This window comes from Lissotriton vulgaris, chromosome 12 (assembly GCF_964263255.1).
Source record: "Lissotriton vulgaris chromosome 12, aLisVul1.2, whole genome shotgun sequence".
Lineage (NCBI taxonomy): Eukaryota > Metazoa > Chordata > Amphibia > Caudata > Salamandridae > Lissotriton > Lissotriton vulgaris.
The window spans coordinates 36,840,764-36,857,286 of NC_141700.1; the positions used below are offsets into that span (position 1 = coordinate 36,840,764).

At 46.0% G+C, this 16,523-nt stretch overlaps 1 protein-coding gene across 1 annotated transcript in view; it reads right to left on the bottom strand.

Moving 5' to 3' along the window:
- Positions 1-16,523, bottom strand: part of SMIM7 (small integral membrane protein 7) — a 35,233-nt gene that overhangs the window by 9,104 nt on the left and 9,606 nt on the right. The window contains exon 2 of the mRNA XM_086946933.1: positions 7,034-7,075. Within this exon, the coding sequence (XP_086803059.1) occupies positions 7,034-7,075 (42 nt within the window). The remainder of the gene's footprint in view (positions 1-7,033; positions 7,076-16,523) is intronic.

Genomic DNA, 16,523 nt, shown 5'->3' on the forward strand with positions numbered 1-16,523 from the left:
TTTAATGAAAAGGTGGTACATAAATACAATTTTCAGTGTTCACCACCTTACATGTGGTTCAAGAAGGGGTATTCACAAGGCATGCTCAGAAGCATACTTAGGAGTGGGCGTAGGTCGTTCTGACAGTGTGCTTGGTCAACTAGTTAGACATCATGCAGCAATTAGGAATGTTTCCTCAAGGATCATGTCAAAGTAAAAAATCTAAGAAATTGCAATTGTAATTATATGTTAAAGCTTAGTAGGCGCAACCGGCTTGAGCAAATCACAGACCAGTGGTCACAGTGGCCGACAATTATTGAGTGGCCAGAGATGGGAGACACAAATCCCATGATACCTGACTGGAAACACTGGTTTTAGGGGCTAAAGCAGTGGTCTTAATCCTTTGACTTCTGTGGACCCCCTTTAACCACTACTGGAACTCAGGGACCCTCACTGAGTCATTACTGGAAGCTGAGGACCCCAATTTAAGCATTTTCGATGAATTGAACTGCAAAACAATCCACAAAAAATGCAGAAACAAGTGTTCATCTAACAAACACACAAATGATGAAATATGTCATTTAATTCACAAGTATAAACCAAACAAAATTCAAAATTTTAATAGGAAGGTTGGAGCTTTTTTAAATTCAACTGAGGCCACTCGTATTATATTTTTTTTATGCACTTGCTCTCCTCCCACAAATCAATCTGGGGATACTAACAACATGTTTCACCTCCAATTTCAAACTCCTTCACATTTACAGAATGGGTTAAAATGTTCAATTGCACATTTTCCTTCTTTATTCATGTGCACTTTATTAATCTGTTAATAGTACTTCCTTTTCTAAGCAGTTGTGGACTCCCTGAGTAGGCTTCCTGGATCCCACGAGTAGGCGGCGCAGACCACCATGGGTCCTTGGACCCCAGGTTAAGAACCACTGAGCTACAGCTTTGGAACTTGTGTACAGGTGCAGCAATGTGCTTAGCTGGTCTAACAAGTTAGAATTGAGTGCAAGGGGCAGAGCATGTGCAAGATGCTCCAAACATAATAATTACTCAAGGCTGTTTCTTGGAATGACTTTAGATATGTGGAACGTTTGCACACCCATGGCGCTTTGGCATGTGCTTAGACTGTCAGATGAAACACAATAAAAACGGTTGCAGGAACTGTTTGGATGATGGTGGGAAGGGTTATTTTTTGCTGCTAACCCAAAGTGGATTTTTTTCAATACTTTTAATGGACTTGACATACCTCTAAAATATTAACACTACTAAAAGCAAGCTCTCGACAACATTATTGTATGATACAATACACTTAAATTGAGACGTAATACACCCTGCATCCTGCTGGAGACGAGTGGAACATTCACTCGTTTTAGCAGCTGCCAGTGTCTGCAGTGCTGTGAACTGGACCCTTGGAAGGATCTATGCACCCTACTCACCGGCGCACCAAGAGGCTACTGCTCTAATAATATTATATTTCTGCAAAAGGTAACTCTGCGCAGTGAATCTATTAGATGCCCGCAAAAGGTTGAGGGAGAGTGGCTCATGACAAGACACATGTCGGGATAGCTGTAATGTAGGAAGGCCTCGAGAACCTGTGCAATTCTCAGGAGTGTTAGAGTTATGCAAGAAAAGGCTTCTGGAAATGATTCACTGCATTCACTGAAATGTACATGTTCATTCTCCACTGACGAGGAATGCGCCGACACTCGATAAATGCCAGCACGGCACTGTTGTTCAAATGCCTTGTGCAGCAAGGGACTAAGTGGCACTCTGTTGCATTCAAAGATGCCCGTGCAATGAGGACCTAGTTGACGAGATGGCTTAGTGAGTTAACGATTAGTGCTGATATGTCCTGTAACCTGCAGATCACAAGTAAAATGCCAGTGCAGACAGCTACGCTTTTCATCCTTCCCAGGTATTATTATTATAAAGATCATCAGTTAAAATTCCAGGAATTCCACATGTTCCAATAATTCTGCATTTTCAGTTGCAGAACTCCACACAACAACAGAAGGCCAGATATGCAAGTATGCATACAGAAATGGGTAAATATCTCACATAGGAAAAACAGGCTCCTGTTCTTACTGAGATGTCTCACACATAATCTGGTGAAGTAAAAAACATATGCAATGGGACTACACAACACAACCCAACGGCAAGCCACAAATTAAAACATCATAAACTGTGCTCTAATCAGCGGGCCAACTGTGCCTCATACTTGGACGTAGGCTCACAAGCAGACATGATGACACAGGTCCTCAGTTAAAATCACCTGGCACAGATCTTCACACACCTTATGCAGGTGACTTCAGGCACTTTTTGCAGGTCCTGTAGGCACCCAGGAGCCACCCACCAATTATCCTGCACCATAGGCAGGTGTGGTTTCTACTCCCTGTTAGCATCACTCTACAGTCAAACGAGGCACTAGTCGCTTACTAAAGCACACTGTGGGCGGCTTGCCGGTCCGCCTCACCGGGCTACTGCTCAGCAGCCCAATGCTGATTAAAGGCAGCAAATTTGGAACACCTCAATGCCTTCTTGTTGCAGCAAAGTCACCCTTTATTTTGACATGCATACACCTATCCATGTAAAGCAGCTGGTCAACTGTCCCACAGAGTGCTAGAACTTCTCTTTGCTACATACTGCACTGGTCTCCTACTGCAGACAGCAGCTTCAACGGGACTGCAACCTTTTCTTCTACTCCTAGACTACCGGTCCTAACCCATCCTTGTTGGTCCAAGAAGCCGCTTGGGCACAAATCTCCTTATTTCCTAATGTCTTTTTGTTTACCTCACTGCCACAGCTTTAATTTAAGATACAACCATAATGAGAACTTCATTCAGTCATGAATCCCAAGATGAACTTTGCTCCAGTCACTATTGCTAGAACGCTCCAAGCAGCAGTGCTTTTCTCCATGACCGTCCCCCAAGCTCTCCCCTTCTTCCAACTGCCAGTGAAGAAGTCCTCCCTAGAGTACTCCACACAACACAATTCTTCCCTGAGCAGAAAGCTCCAAAGAAATGGATTCATCAAAACGACACACAACACAGCCTGTCAACAACACACTGTCTGAAAGAATGTTGATTAGATGTTAGCAGTTACAAGTATACACCATCACGTGGACTGATGTCCAGTTGCAGACAATGCTGGTTTATGAGACAAAAGTAAACCCTTGTTGACCTGTTAAACACTTTCACCTACAGTCTGTGCATACTCTCAGGTGCTGAACTTGTTTTCATCAACTTTTTAACAGACAACAGTTTGTGTCGTTAAAGAATACTAAACAAAAACAAGCATTTGCAATGCAATGGTCTCGGCATCATTAAAGGTAGAGCTATTGGCATTGCTCATGACATTTCTTTTTTTTTCTTTAAATCAAAATAAATGGCCATTGTCATTAACATTGCCAATACACAGCACTCTGCATTTAACAGCACACAATGCTCTGCACACTTGCTCTGCACTCACTGCTCTGCACACTCACTCTGCACACTCACCACTCTGCACTCACTGCTCTGCACACTCACTCTGCACACTCGCCACTCTGCACACTCGCCACTCTGCACACTCGCCACTCTGCACACTCGCCACTCTGCACACTCGCCACTCTGCACACTCGCCACTCTGCACACTCGCCACTCTGCACACTCGCCACTCTGCACACTCGCCACTCTGCACACTCGCCACTCTGCACACTCGCCACTCTGCACACTCGCCACTCTGCACACTCACCACTCTGCACTCACCACTCTGCACTCACCACTCTGCACTCACCACTCTGCACTCACCACTCTGCACTCACCACTCTGCACTCACCACTCTGCACTCACCACTCTGCACTCACCACCCTGCACTCACCACCCTGCACTCACCACTCTGCACTCACCACTCTGCACTCACCACTCTGCACTCACCACTCTGCACTCACCACTCTGCACTCACCACTCTGCACTCACCACTCTGCACTCACCACTCTGCACTCACCACTCTGCACTCACCACTCTGCACTCACCACTCTGCACTCTGCACTCACCACTCTGCACTCTGCACTCACCACTCTGCACTCTGCACTCTGCACTCTGCACTCACCACTCTGCACTCACCACTCTGCACTCACCACTCTGCACTCACCACTCTGCACTCACCACTCTGCACTCACCACTCTGCACTCACCACTCTGCACTCACCACTCTGCACTCACCACTCTGCACTCACCACTCTGCACTCACCACTCTGCACTCACCACTCTGCACTCACCACTCTGCACTCACCACTCTGCACTCACCACTCTGCACTCACCACTCTGCACTCACCACTCTGCACTCACCACTCTGCACTCACCACTCTGCACTCTGCACTCTGCACTCACCACTCACCACTCTGCACTCACCACTCTGCACTGTTCGACAAACAGGAATCCACTTAACTTTCCATTTTTGAGCATGTGCAATATAAAAGCAACGTAAAATGCTTAATAAAAGTAGGTACTCCGACACGAAGGCCAAGGCAGTGAGAGGTCACTGTCTTTATGTGAGCTGCAACAGAGCTCCCTATCAGCGAAACCAGGCCACTTGGAAGGTATTTGAGCCTACTTGCTAACATGTGTCGGAGCACAGAACTCTTCAGAGATTTGTGAGGGATATATTATGCAACAAACATTTAAAGCATCATTAAAGTTAGCATAACTTGAAGGTCAAAACACGTTTGTAAGAAACAGTAAAAATATGTATTTTCTGAATAATACGCAAGGATTACAAAATATGCACTGGTAAAGCCAATAGATCTGTCATTTTGTTAGGGTACGTTTTTGGAAATAGTTGGGCAGTTGTATGTATGTTTGCCCCCAGAGGATTAGGATGAAAATCCAAAAATGAAGTGGCCCGCATCGCTATTGTTTAGGCACGTATCGCGGCCGCCCCGGAAGTCGGGCACGGTCGCCAGTGACGGGGGCGGGGCCACGTTCAGACCGGAACTGAAGAGGAGGCAGGCGGAGTCGTTGCGTCTCGCGGCCCGGGGCTCCTGTGAGCGGTGTAGAGCCCCGGGGCCGCGCCAGCAGGAGGTTGGGCGCCGCGTGCTGAGGTAAGGTAAGTTCCTAAAGGCTGGAGCGGGATTGGTGCACGTGTGTGTATGCTCGTGTGTGTGTGTATGCTCGTGTGTGTGTATGTATGTATGTGTGCGACGGTGACGGCGGGGGGGGGGAGGGGGGCCTCGGTGCACTTGTGTGTGTGCGCGCGTGTCTGTATGAGTCAGGGGTGGTGTCTCTGTATGTATGTATGTATATATGTGCGTGCATGGGCGCGTGTGTGTGTGTATGCGCATGCGTGTGTGGTGCTTGCGCTTCCCAGGAGACAGCGCCTGGCCACAGCGCGCGTTCCAGTTACAAATCGCCTGGAAGGATGCGCGTGGCCAGGACTGTCTCCTGGGACTGCTACTCGCTGACATAAGATCTCGGCGGAGACGCGCTTACGCGCGTCTTTTAGCCGAGACCTAAAAATAAAAACACTGACCAAACAAGCATTAACCAAAGGACATAGAATGGAAAGAAGGGGGAACGGATTTATAAATTACCTAGGAGTCAGAGATACCCATGACAGTGAGAGTAATTAAGCTTGTATACTGGATGTGCAGGAACATTTGCACAATATCTTTGCAAAGTGAAGGCGCACATCCTTGTTGCATTTCAGCCTGAACAAAGAGAAGAAACTAGAAGCAAATACTTATTCAGATAACTTGAAAATAGAACTTCTGGTTTGTATTTAAAATCCTTCAAGCTCATCCCGCAAACATTGTAAATACCCTCACACTGTTTTTTATTGAACATGGGCATGGCTTTTTTCATTACATAAAAAACAAGTGTACTTTCATTAAAAAAAAATTAGAAGAAAGGTTATGGTCACATCTTTTTGACTTAACCTTGGAATTAACTTTCTGTTGGAAAGAGTACATCAATATAGACAATGTATAGGCTAATACTTCGAAACTTTTAGTCTAGTGAACTTATCTTTTAAAATGCTGCATTATTTGGCAGGATCAAAAGTCTTGTATATTGCTTGGAAACTTGCCAAGAATGGACACAATTCCACCTGCTTCAATACACATCTTCAAGCATGGAATACGTAATCACTAAAAGATAACTAGAGAATGCAGTAGGTATATCCAACCACAAGTCAAATAAAAGACATGCTAATCATCTGTTTATATTTAGGGACTAGTATGAGGACCAGCAGTGGGCACTTTACACCCCCCTCCCAGTAAAGAACAAGAAAAGAATGGGTACAGAGGGGCTCCTTCCCACAATGCTGTGCTGCTCCACATGCTAATGATGCTGTAGCCAAAAACAGAAAAATATACACATATATAGGACAGGGAATTTACAGCACAACTAAGGTGCAAAACAGCAAGAATGAAAGTTACATGGTAACATGTCCTAGAACCGTTGTTAAGGCTTCAATCAAACGGTGAAATTGCAGACCGGCTGAAGGCTGAGAATCAGGGTGATGATCCGATCACTGGTGCGAAACATCACAATGATATGAGACTATGTTGAGGCAACACAAGTGCCAACTAATGAATGAAGAAAGCATTTTAGGGCCTGAGCAGAATACATGAGGGCTATAGACTGCTCTTGTTAAGTCTCATAAAAACATGGCTCTTTCCAGGAGGACCACCAAGGTCCGGCGCCTACTGTGGACTAAGGTCAGAACATGAAGAGGTCAAGACAAATGAGTAAGCACCTCAGCAGGATAGGTAATCGTGAAAAACACAAGCTACAACATCAGGAAAATCCCCTACAACGTCCTCTACTGGAAGGCAGTTGGGCCAGCATTACATAGCTAGGATCCAAACTCAGAAATTGCCAATCAACAGCTTTCTGCCCTTAAAGACTGATGCTGTCCTAGGGTGGCACATCCATCTCTGCAGAAAACCTTTCACATCACAAATCATACACCGCCCCCAGCACACAACATCCTATCACCTATAGACAAATTCTTGATGACACACCAAGCCTAATACACAATGTGTACTTTAAAAATGCATAGAAACTTACAATTTGAAATTCAGCACCGCACCGGCATTCATGAGCAACGTCCTGGAAAAAACAGAAAACACAATTACACAAGGAAATGCTGCAAAAGCCTCAATGTTGAGTTGCCTTGATCTGAAACAAGTCAAAAACTATCCTGAGATAAACTGACTAATCTGGTAAGAATATGCATATTGCCCAAAATGTGACCGAAGAAGGCAAAAATAATGTCCTCTGATGTGTGCATCTAAATGAAATGTATAACTTTTAATTGAACAGTTGTCGACATACTCTTGAAAAACCTCCTTGTAAAGCTTGAGGCTTCTTCATCCTATCTTACTACAATCAGAATCAAATCTGTAACTTCTAGAAAGATATTGCCCAGGCAATAGACAAAGCATGTGCTTGTCTGTCTTTTGCTGTTTTACATAGTGATTTTTTAATGTATACCAAAGCCTCTTTCTACGGGTGTGGACCACACTATAAGAGCCCAGAATAAGGCAGGTCTTATGGCCTTCAGTGATGAACAAGGAAGCCCAGACTACATTCCAAAAGGCTCACAATTCCACGAACCTTTAAAATGTAGCTTTGAACTGGTAGAATATAATTTGGACTCCTTTCATATAAAACCATGACTAATATCTAGAATGAAAATATGTAAGGTTTGCTTAGAGCAGAACATAAAGCAATAGGCACCATGACCGGTTTCTGTTGTGCATTGTATCATCGCACGTGTGCCCTTTATAGTACATGAGGTAAACAAAGAAATGTTCATAATGTGAAAGATCTGTACTGGATAAATGTCGATAATAATTAGATGTTTGAAAATGTTAAATATTTTCGGATGTAAATGAAAACTGAATTAAAAAACAAACCCTGATCATTCATTAATATTAAAGAGAATCGACAGCTACCAAGGCAAACTTACAGAATCTGCCCCCACAGCAGGCTTATCTTTGTAAAGTTTACCAGCCGGTCCTGACCCGTGAATGCAGTTTCCAGGCACTATGACATGGCGCACTCATAGAGGGAACTGTAAATTTGTTTTCAAAAAAGCTGTGCAAAAGGATAGTTTCGAATGATAGCTTAAGTGCCTAGTGGCCACAAAGGCAAACGGGACTGAAGAACATTGCTGGGCAAATAGGAGCTTGCCAATACTTTGCTAACAGGAGTAAAAAAACACGCAATTATTAACAAGTCTGACCAACTTTATATATTTATTTTAGGCATTGTATGCAGTACCAGAACGCTGCCTACTGGTCACCATCCAATGAACATGCTCGGTTTCCGCACTCTTACAAAATCAGATACATTGATGTATTTTGGTTCCACTTTAGGATAACCGTTCTCCCAAATGGGGATTAAACCACCCAACTTCCTTCCAAAAAATTATAGTCACATGTTTTCACACACTTCACAACCACAATGTTCTTAACATCAAAAATATTTACTTTATAAAGGAGCTTGTGAAACGTGTATATTGGTGATAACCACCGAATGTGAAAGCTTTACCTTCAGTGAATAGGTCTTGTGGCTTCTGTTTGAATGAGATGCAAACAAGCTATGTGATGTCTACTCAAGTCGCAGTATCACTTTTAAGCCCTCAATTCCCATAAGTGTCATAAGGAACCCCGCTTATTTATGCGTTCCACCAGTATCGAATACAATACTTCCATATACACAGCCTTACCCTTCTTCAGTAAGGATGTATAAGTATGTAACATGATTGTGCTCTCAGAGTCATAACTTCAGACACCCGATATGCATTAATCCTTAAAACTGACAGACAAACTCGAGTGGCTGTCACCCTCCTTACACATGCATATGTCACTCACCTCACACAGTTTTGTCAGCTGCAGAGCCAGGTGTGGAGTGGCACATGCATTTTCAGGTTACTCACTGACACAAAACAATCTTCCCGCTATGCAATTACAAGCCTGTAAACAGGTTTTAAATAACCTGCTCTGTAGCAAAAAGCGAGTGAGTGACTAAACCCTGCAGGGAGTCACACCCACAGCACTGTGCACTGTGTTGCTAATAACTTCAATGTTATGGAGGATAAAAAACAAGAATGTGGTTAAGTGATACTATAATGCTGAGAAGGAGACATTTGCTTTGAATATCTACAGACCATCAAATGATGGGTGCTGGGAAGTGGGGCGAGTGAATATCCTTTCAGTGGGAATGATGAAACTTTTAAGAATACCAAGCTTTGTTTTGTAAAGCAGAGTTACTCCCTTTTTGATTGCCACTTTTTTTACAACTTCTTTCTAGTGATACTGTTTTGTACACTCTAAATTTTCTACGGTTCGCCATCAGACAAAGGATAAATTGTAAATAATATCTGTATTGTAACTTATGTTTTTTACATCTGTATAGTTTACCTGGATTTTGTAATACTCATCAATTTTTAGTCTGTTGTATGGTATAACATCGGCCGTATGACTTTTATGGTTTTAACCTTAAAGCCAAATAAAGTTTTATTGATGATGATTGCCACTGTAAACACTCTGACTAGTTCATAGAGTTTCAAAAGAAAATGAGCCCTTGTCCAATAGGAATAGTCTGGATCCCATGTAAGCAATGATAAACGATACTACATTTCTTTTTTTTGTGTTATAATTTTTTATTGACATTTTGAGAAAATTGCATCATAAGTACAATAAAGTTAATAATAACTGACAATTTGAATGATATAAATAAATATACAAAATATATGGAAAAGAAAAAGAAAAATTGCATATATGACAATTACTATGCACCAATAAATAACACTTACAACTATAAAGACAAATAGTTAGGTATAGAGTTGAATAAATATGGTGTGAGAGACGTTAAATGTTTAAATAATGCAAGCAACATATATAAGAAATATAAAAGTCTTAAAGAATAATTCATATGTTACCTCAATGGATATATAATTTGAGTATATAAATTAAACATTATATATAGCTACAAATATAGAAAATAGTAACATGGCAAATCTCCTGATGCTACATTTGTAAAAAGAGGTTTAGTTGCTCCGTTTTTCAGTGCTCCACCAATGGCTTTATGTGGAGCCTAGTGGCATGCAGCGAGGAGATCATTGTGCTATCCTACATGGCACACAATATTCATCAGCCGTGTGTTTGCTGTTTTCAGACCAAGGGGATGAGAAGCCATGTGGTACAGTTCCCCTGCCCAACATTTTGAGAAAGTGTATGGCATAAGGGGCGCCTTTTGATGCAGGAGAGGAGTCCAAGGTCTCAGATCCATCCAGTGCAACCCTGAATCATTTAATGTGCCGCCCTCTCTCTGTGAAGCGGATCTCAAACTTGCTCTTCTGTCAGGATAAATGCAGGCGACTATCAAAGTGGTCTGTCTTCAGAGAGTAGGTCAATCAATCAATTAAGGGTTTGTTAAGCGCAGCCACTCACCCGAAATGGTCTCAACGCGCTATGGCACAGCTCATGGACACTCACAGTGTTTCTTCGAAGGCCAGGTCCTGAGGTCCTTCAAGACCTTCCAGGGTCCGTGCAGCTCCTGGAAGCTCAAGGTGATTTGTCGAAGAGCCAGGTCTTGAGGTCCTTCAGGAACTTGGAGAAAGTTGGTGTCTGGCGGAGTTGGAGAGAGAGGGTGCTCCATGCCCTGGCCGTGAAGCAGGAGCGGCCTCCTGTTCTGGTCTTCTTGATGCACGGCACCGTTGCGAGGGTGAGCTGGGCTGAGCAGATGGATCTTTGGGGTGCGTATAACAAGAGGCAGTGCTTCATGTAGGTGGGTCCAGTGTTGTGGAGGTCTTTGTGGCGTGGGTGAGAAGCTTGAAGGTGATTCTCTTCGACGGGTAGCGAGTGTAGTACCCGCAGGTGCTGGGTGATGTGGCAGTGGCGCGGTAGGTTAAGGACTAGTCTGGCAGAGGCATTCTGGATGTTCTGGAGTTTGCAAGTGAGGTTCTTGTTGATCCCGGCGTAGAGTGTGTTTCCGTAGTCCAGAATGCTGATGATGAAGGTGTAGGTGACGGTTTTCCTGTGTTTGAGGGGAATCCAGTTGAAGGTCTTTCGTAGGAGACGGAGGGTGTGAAAACCGATGAGGTGACTGCGTTGATTTGGCAGTTTATTTAGAGTTCAAAGTCCAGGATGATTCCGAGGTTGCGTGCTTGGTCAGTGGGTGGAGGTGGGTTCCTGAGGACAGAGGGCCTCCAGGTGTCATTCCAAGCGTCAGGGTGTGGGCCTATGATGAGTACTTCGGGTTGCTCGGTGTTGAGTTGTAGGCAGCTGTTCTTCATCCACTCGTGACTGCTTCCATTCCTTCTTGAAAGTTGTGTTTGGAGATGTTGGGTTTGTTGGATAGGGAGAGGAGGAGTTGAGTGTTGTCTGCGTACGATACGATGTTGAGTCCGAGGGATCTGATGATGATGTGAGTGAGACAATGTAAACGTTGAACAGGTGGGGCTGATGGAGGATCCTTGGGAGACTCTGCAGGTGGTTGGTGTGGGATAAGAGAGGAAGGAAGGAAGGGAGTCTGACTCGCTGCATTCTACCGGAGAGGAATGAGCGGATCCAGTCAAGGGCTTTGTTCCAGATTCCTGCATTGTGGAGTTTGTGGGCTAGGGTGCAGTGTGAGACTGTGTCGAAGGTCGCTGAGAGGTCCAGGAGGATGATGGCCACAGTCTCTCCTCTGTCGAGGAGGGAGCGGATGTCATCTATGGAGTCGATGAGGGCAGTTTTGGTGCTGTGGTTGTTCCTGAAGCTTAATTGGAAGGAGTCGAGGATGTTGTTCTCGTCAATGAAGGAGGCAAGTTGGCTGTTAACAGCTTTTTCAATTACTTTCGCCGGGTACGGAAGTAGGGAGACGGCCTAAAGTTCTTGAGGTCGGTGGGGTCTACCAAGGGTTTTTCCAGGAAAGGTTTGATCTCTGCGTGTTTCCTGTCATCGGGGAAGAAAGGGTTGATGATTCTTTGCAGCTCGGGGGCGATGAGGTCTGCGGCTCTGTGGTAGATGGAGTGGGGAGCAGGGGTTCGTGGGGGCCCCTGAGTGGGTGGTCTGCATATTCTTTAGGGTGTCTTCGATGCTGAGGGCGTTCCAGCCGTCCATGGTCGGCTGTGTGGTGCAGGGAGAGGCGGTGTGGGTTCCTATTTGATGATGCCGAAGAGTTATTTGGTGTTGTGTGAGTGGGTGGAGATTTTGTCCTAGATTGCTTTCTTCCTTGAGAGTCTGATGAGTTTGTGGTGGGCGGTGGTGGTAGTGGTTTTGTAGTTGTTGGGGTCTGCTGGGGTTTTGCCATAGTTTTTTGAGGTGTCAGCAGGTTTGTCTAGATTCCCGGAGTTCGATGGATAAACAGCTGGCTTTCTTGGCATGTGGGTTGGAGGATTTCTTGAAGGGGTGATGGTGTTGGCACAGTCTGTGATCCATTTGTGTAGGGTACGGGCAACGGTGGTAGGGTCGTCATCTGTGGCGGTGGAAGCGGAGCCCCTGAGGGCAGAGGCGAGCTAGTCGTCGGAGATCATGTTCCAATTCCTGCGCTGGAGCTGGGGTTTGCATCTGAGGGACATGTTTGCTTTGAAGGTTAAGTGGACACAGCGGTGGTCTGTCCATGGGAGTTCGGAGCTGTGGCTGAAGGTGATGGAGTTTCCTGCTGTGAAGATGGGCTTGAGGGTGTGTCCTGCTGAGTGTGTATGTCCTGGTAGATTTGATTGAGTCCGATGATGTGGAGGTTTTCAATGACGGAGGTGGAGTTGGGGTCTTGGCGGTTGTCGAGGTGGAAGTTGAGGTCTCCCAGCAAGATGTAGTCGGTGGAGGTGATGGCATGCGGGGTGATGATGTTGGTGATGGAGGAGAAAGGTGCGAGGGGTCCTGAGAGGTCTGTAGATGAGGGTGCCTCGGAGGGTGGTGGAAGCATTGGCCTGTATCTTGAAGTGAAGATATTCCATTAGATCTGTGGGCCTGTCGGTGTAGGTGCTTAGACGGAGGTTGGCCTTGTGGGCGATGGCAACGTCTCCCCCGGGGTGGTTTGGGCGGTCGTTCTGGGTGATTTTGTATCCTTGGGGGATGGCGATCGCAATGTCTGGTTCCGAGGAGGCGCTTGTCCAGGTTTCGGTAAGGAAGGCGACGTCAGGCGTGGTGCTGTTGAAGAGGTCCCAGATTTCCGTGGTGTGTCTGTGGAGTCAGCGGACCTTCGGGAGGAGGCATTACAGGATGTGGGGTGCGATGCCGTGTTTGCTGGACGGTGGAGGTGGGTCCTGGGTCTCGGCGAAGTTGAAGGAGTGGCGGCAGGTGAAAGGGCCGTGGGTGTTGAGAGGTGAGGAGAGCTTGCAGTTGTTTTTCTGAGTGCATTGAGAGCCGAGGAGCTGTAGCGTTGGCAGGTCGGAGGGCCATGGAACCTGGTGCTGGTCGCCGTCGGGTTGCGGACGGGCGCAGATGGGCTTGCCTTTGGCGCAGCCGCCCAGTGGCTGCTCTCAAGTAGGGATTGGGGGATGGGCAGGACAGCTGGGAGGGGGAACTGGAACATGCAGGAGCAGGAGGGGCCATGGGGGCAGCAGTGGTGGGAAAGCGGCATAAGGGGCAGGACGCGGGGAAAAAGGAGAGTGAAAGTAGGTACAGAACCTTCAGTAGGAATAAACAATGAAATAGATAAGAGTAAAAATAAGTAAGGAAATTCGGGAATTTAAGGAGGAAAAGAAAATCCAGAGGACAGTGGGAAGAGAAGGCATACAAGGGTGGGAAAAAGAAGGAATAGAAACAGGCATGAGCAGTCGAAGAGCAAGGCACATGGCCTCGAACTACTGTCTGCGATGGTCAGATGCAGAGCACTGCCTGGGCGAGCTGCGAGAGAAGGAAGCCAAGGGGTTCTGTCAGGATAAATGCGGGCGACTATCAAAGCTCGTGGTTTTCAGAAAGTAGATGTGAAGCGAGTGGAGGCTAGGGAAAAGACCACAAAGTTTCAAATTTGAGAGTCTACCTGTTAGGAACTGAGGGGTTAGATGGGGCCGACATATGGGCCTTGATATCGCTGGAAGACTTAAGGCAAGACTCGCAGATGGAGCAGGATTACAGCATCTGCCCTGCGACTGAAGAAGCTACATAACGATGTCCAATGACTGAGTCAGAGCAAAGAGCATATTACAGCAAGATGGATGGGAAGAGGAACTGCACAGGTCTGTTCTTGGTACTGTAATAGGATGCCACAAAAGCAGTGGAGCTGGTTCATGTACGCACTGGGGTGTGTTCAGAAGACTGATTTGGAGTCAGGCTCATGTGCAGCACCCTAGAGAGTACACGCTGCATGATCGGGAGAGACCATGTTTTTAATTATATGTTTTCTGTCTCAGCCCAACAACAGTGAATGGGACTCAGAGCAGCTCCTTAAATATGGAATCCCAGCTTTCATAGGATCATGTTGCCAGCATTCCCATGTCCTTCCTTAATGGTCTTATGATTAGGGTGGCCAGCTTGCTCTATGCTAGCAGAACACCTTGCCTCCAGGCCTGTCTTTACCAATTTCAAATCATAGATTTAGTCTAATTACCTGAATAGAATCCAAATCCCAGAAAGCACTGATTGGGAAAATGAAACATCCCAGTCATGCACATGCCACTGAATCACTGGTACATGCCTTTTGGGCGTACTGGCCGTTCGGGAATGCGCCTGCCTTCCTTACGAAGAAAATACGCCCTTACTTCATCTTAGGTATGTTTGGCTGACGAGAACGGTAGCTTTAGCCTCAGGTAACCTGCTTCTCAGTCTAGCTAAGTGTAACACTCTTTACCCAACAAAAAAGACATTCTTTGTAAACACGGTTTCCAAGTATAATAAATAACAATTAAAATCAGACCTGCTCCACGTCAGACCATAGCTGCTCTGTGAGCCCTAGTGAGGTGTGCATTTAATGTATGAAAGGAGCCTCTGTTCTTAATGGTGACGTCACATGAAGGGCCTGCTGCAGCAGGCCGACATTATTTAAAACCCAAGTAACATATTCTATTACATGTCCCATTGCACAGCCTTGCGCTCGTCCAGGGAGAAGGTGGAAATGTCGGTGGGGCTTCAGCAAAATGTATGCATGTTTATGGTAATGTATGTATGCTTGTGGTAATTTACCCATTGTACAAGTCAATGTAACTGGCTCTGCCCCAGCCACCCTGTCAGGTTTAGGGTGATAGCCTCTTGAGATATGCACCTGTCGGCTATCCAGGTTAAATGCCTATGTTGGTGACTGCAGTCAGTTTTGGGCTTTAGTATGGTGATCCTGACTGGCCTCATTGTGTGATCCTGGTAAAAACACTGGATCACTTTACCTTTGCCCTAAAAAGTGGGCACACTTAGTGAGTGACTTTAACAGGAGTGTATTGGCATTTTGTTTGGACTTTACCAAAATTGGTGTAACTTACCAGCCGCAGAAACAAAGATTAAATGCAGAGTTGAGCACGTATAACGATGGTGTCACGTAAAAGAGAAACTGCACACAATAAAAGAAATCAGCTCTTTAATGTGCACAGGGCTTCAGTCACTGCACTGAAAACCACTGTACTTACCACGTACGATAGATAGAAGGCTGCCTTAAAGTGAAAAACAGAGGTGGCGGTCTCAGACAAAGCAGCATTTTGCTAGATGATTTCCTGTGCCTGCTGTGGTGGGAGGGCCACATTACAAGTTCCCTTCTTAGAAGTCACTGTCTGCAGGTGTCTGGGAAGCAGATTTACACTTCCACCTGTTTCTTTTGCCTCAGTGCCTAAACAGAGCAAAGCATACACAGTCGGGGGGAAGGAGCGCTGAGCACACCCTAGCTCTGGGCTGGCCAATCAGGGTCTTCCCTTGTGAACGACCTACCATTCTCAAAATAATATTCTTTACCCTTACACCTCAGGTTTGCTGTCCACTACAGCGGCGGTTCCTTCGCAATGGTGGAGGAGCGTCACCCCACCGCCTGGCTAAGAAGCAGCAAATGAAAAATAAAACTATGTTCTAGCATTGTTTTATTTTTCATTTGCCAGATCTAAGCCAGCGATGTAGGGAGGGGCTGGCGGGGCCAAGGCATTGGAGGGGGAGGAGGAGTGCTATGTGCACTCCCTAAGTGCGCATATGTGTTTGGCCACCCCTCTCAGGCTGGCCGAACACACATGCGCACTTAGGTTACTCCAGCCCACGGCTGCATTGAACATCCAGGCTGGAGAAATCCCACAGACTCCCATGTCTGAGCGGTGCGTCTTTTCAGCCCACTCAGGCCAATCCCTACGCTGCTCTGCAGCACGGGCATTGGATGGGAGTCTGTCCCAGGGGCTGCCGGGACTAGGAAGAGGACAGGTGGCGCGACATGGTAGGAGGCCAGCAGCTGCAGGTAAGTTCTTTATATATATTATTACTAACACCCCAGTGTGACCCTCAGACCTCTTTGCAGATTTCAGCATAGCTGGCAGTCCTGTGATACAAAGGTACCAGCATTACTACTTGAACAGGCTCACACCAGAATCCTGAAAGCATTAGCTCAGGTTTGAAGTGCTCCGCTGTGCAGTCTCTTGTTGCCAGCCCACTGCAGCACACTT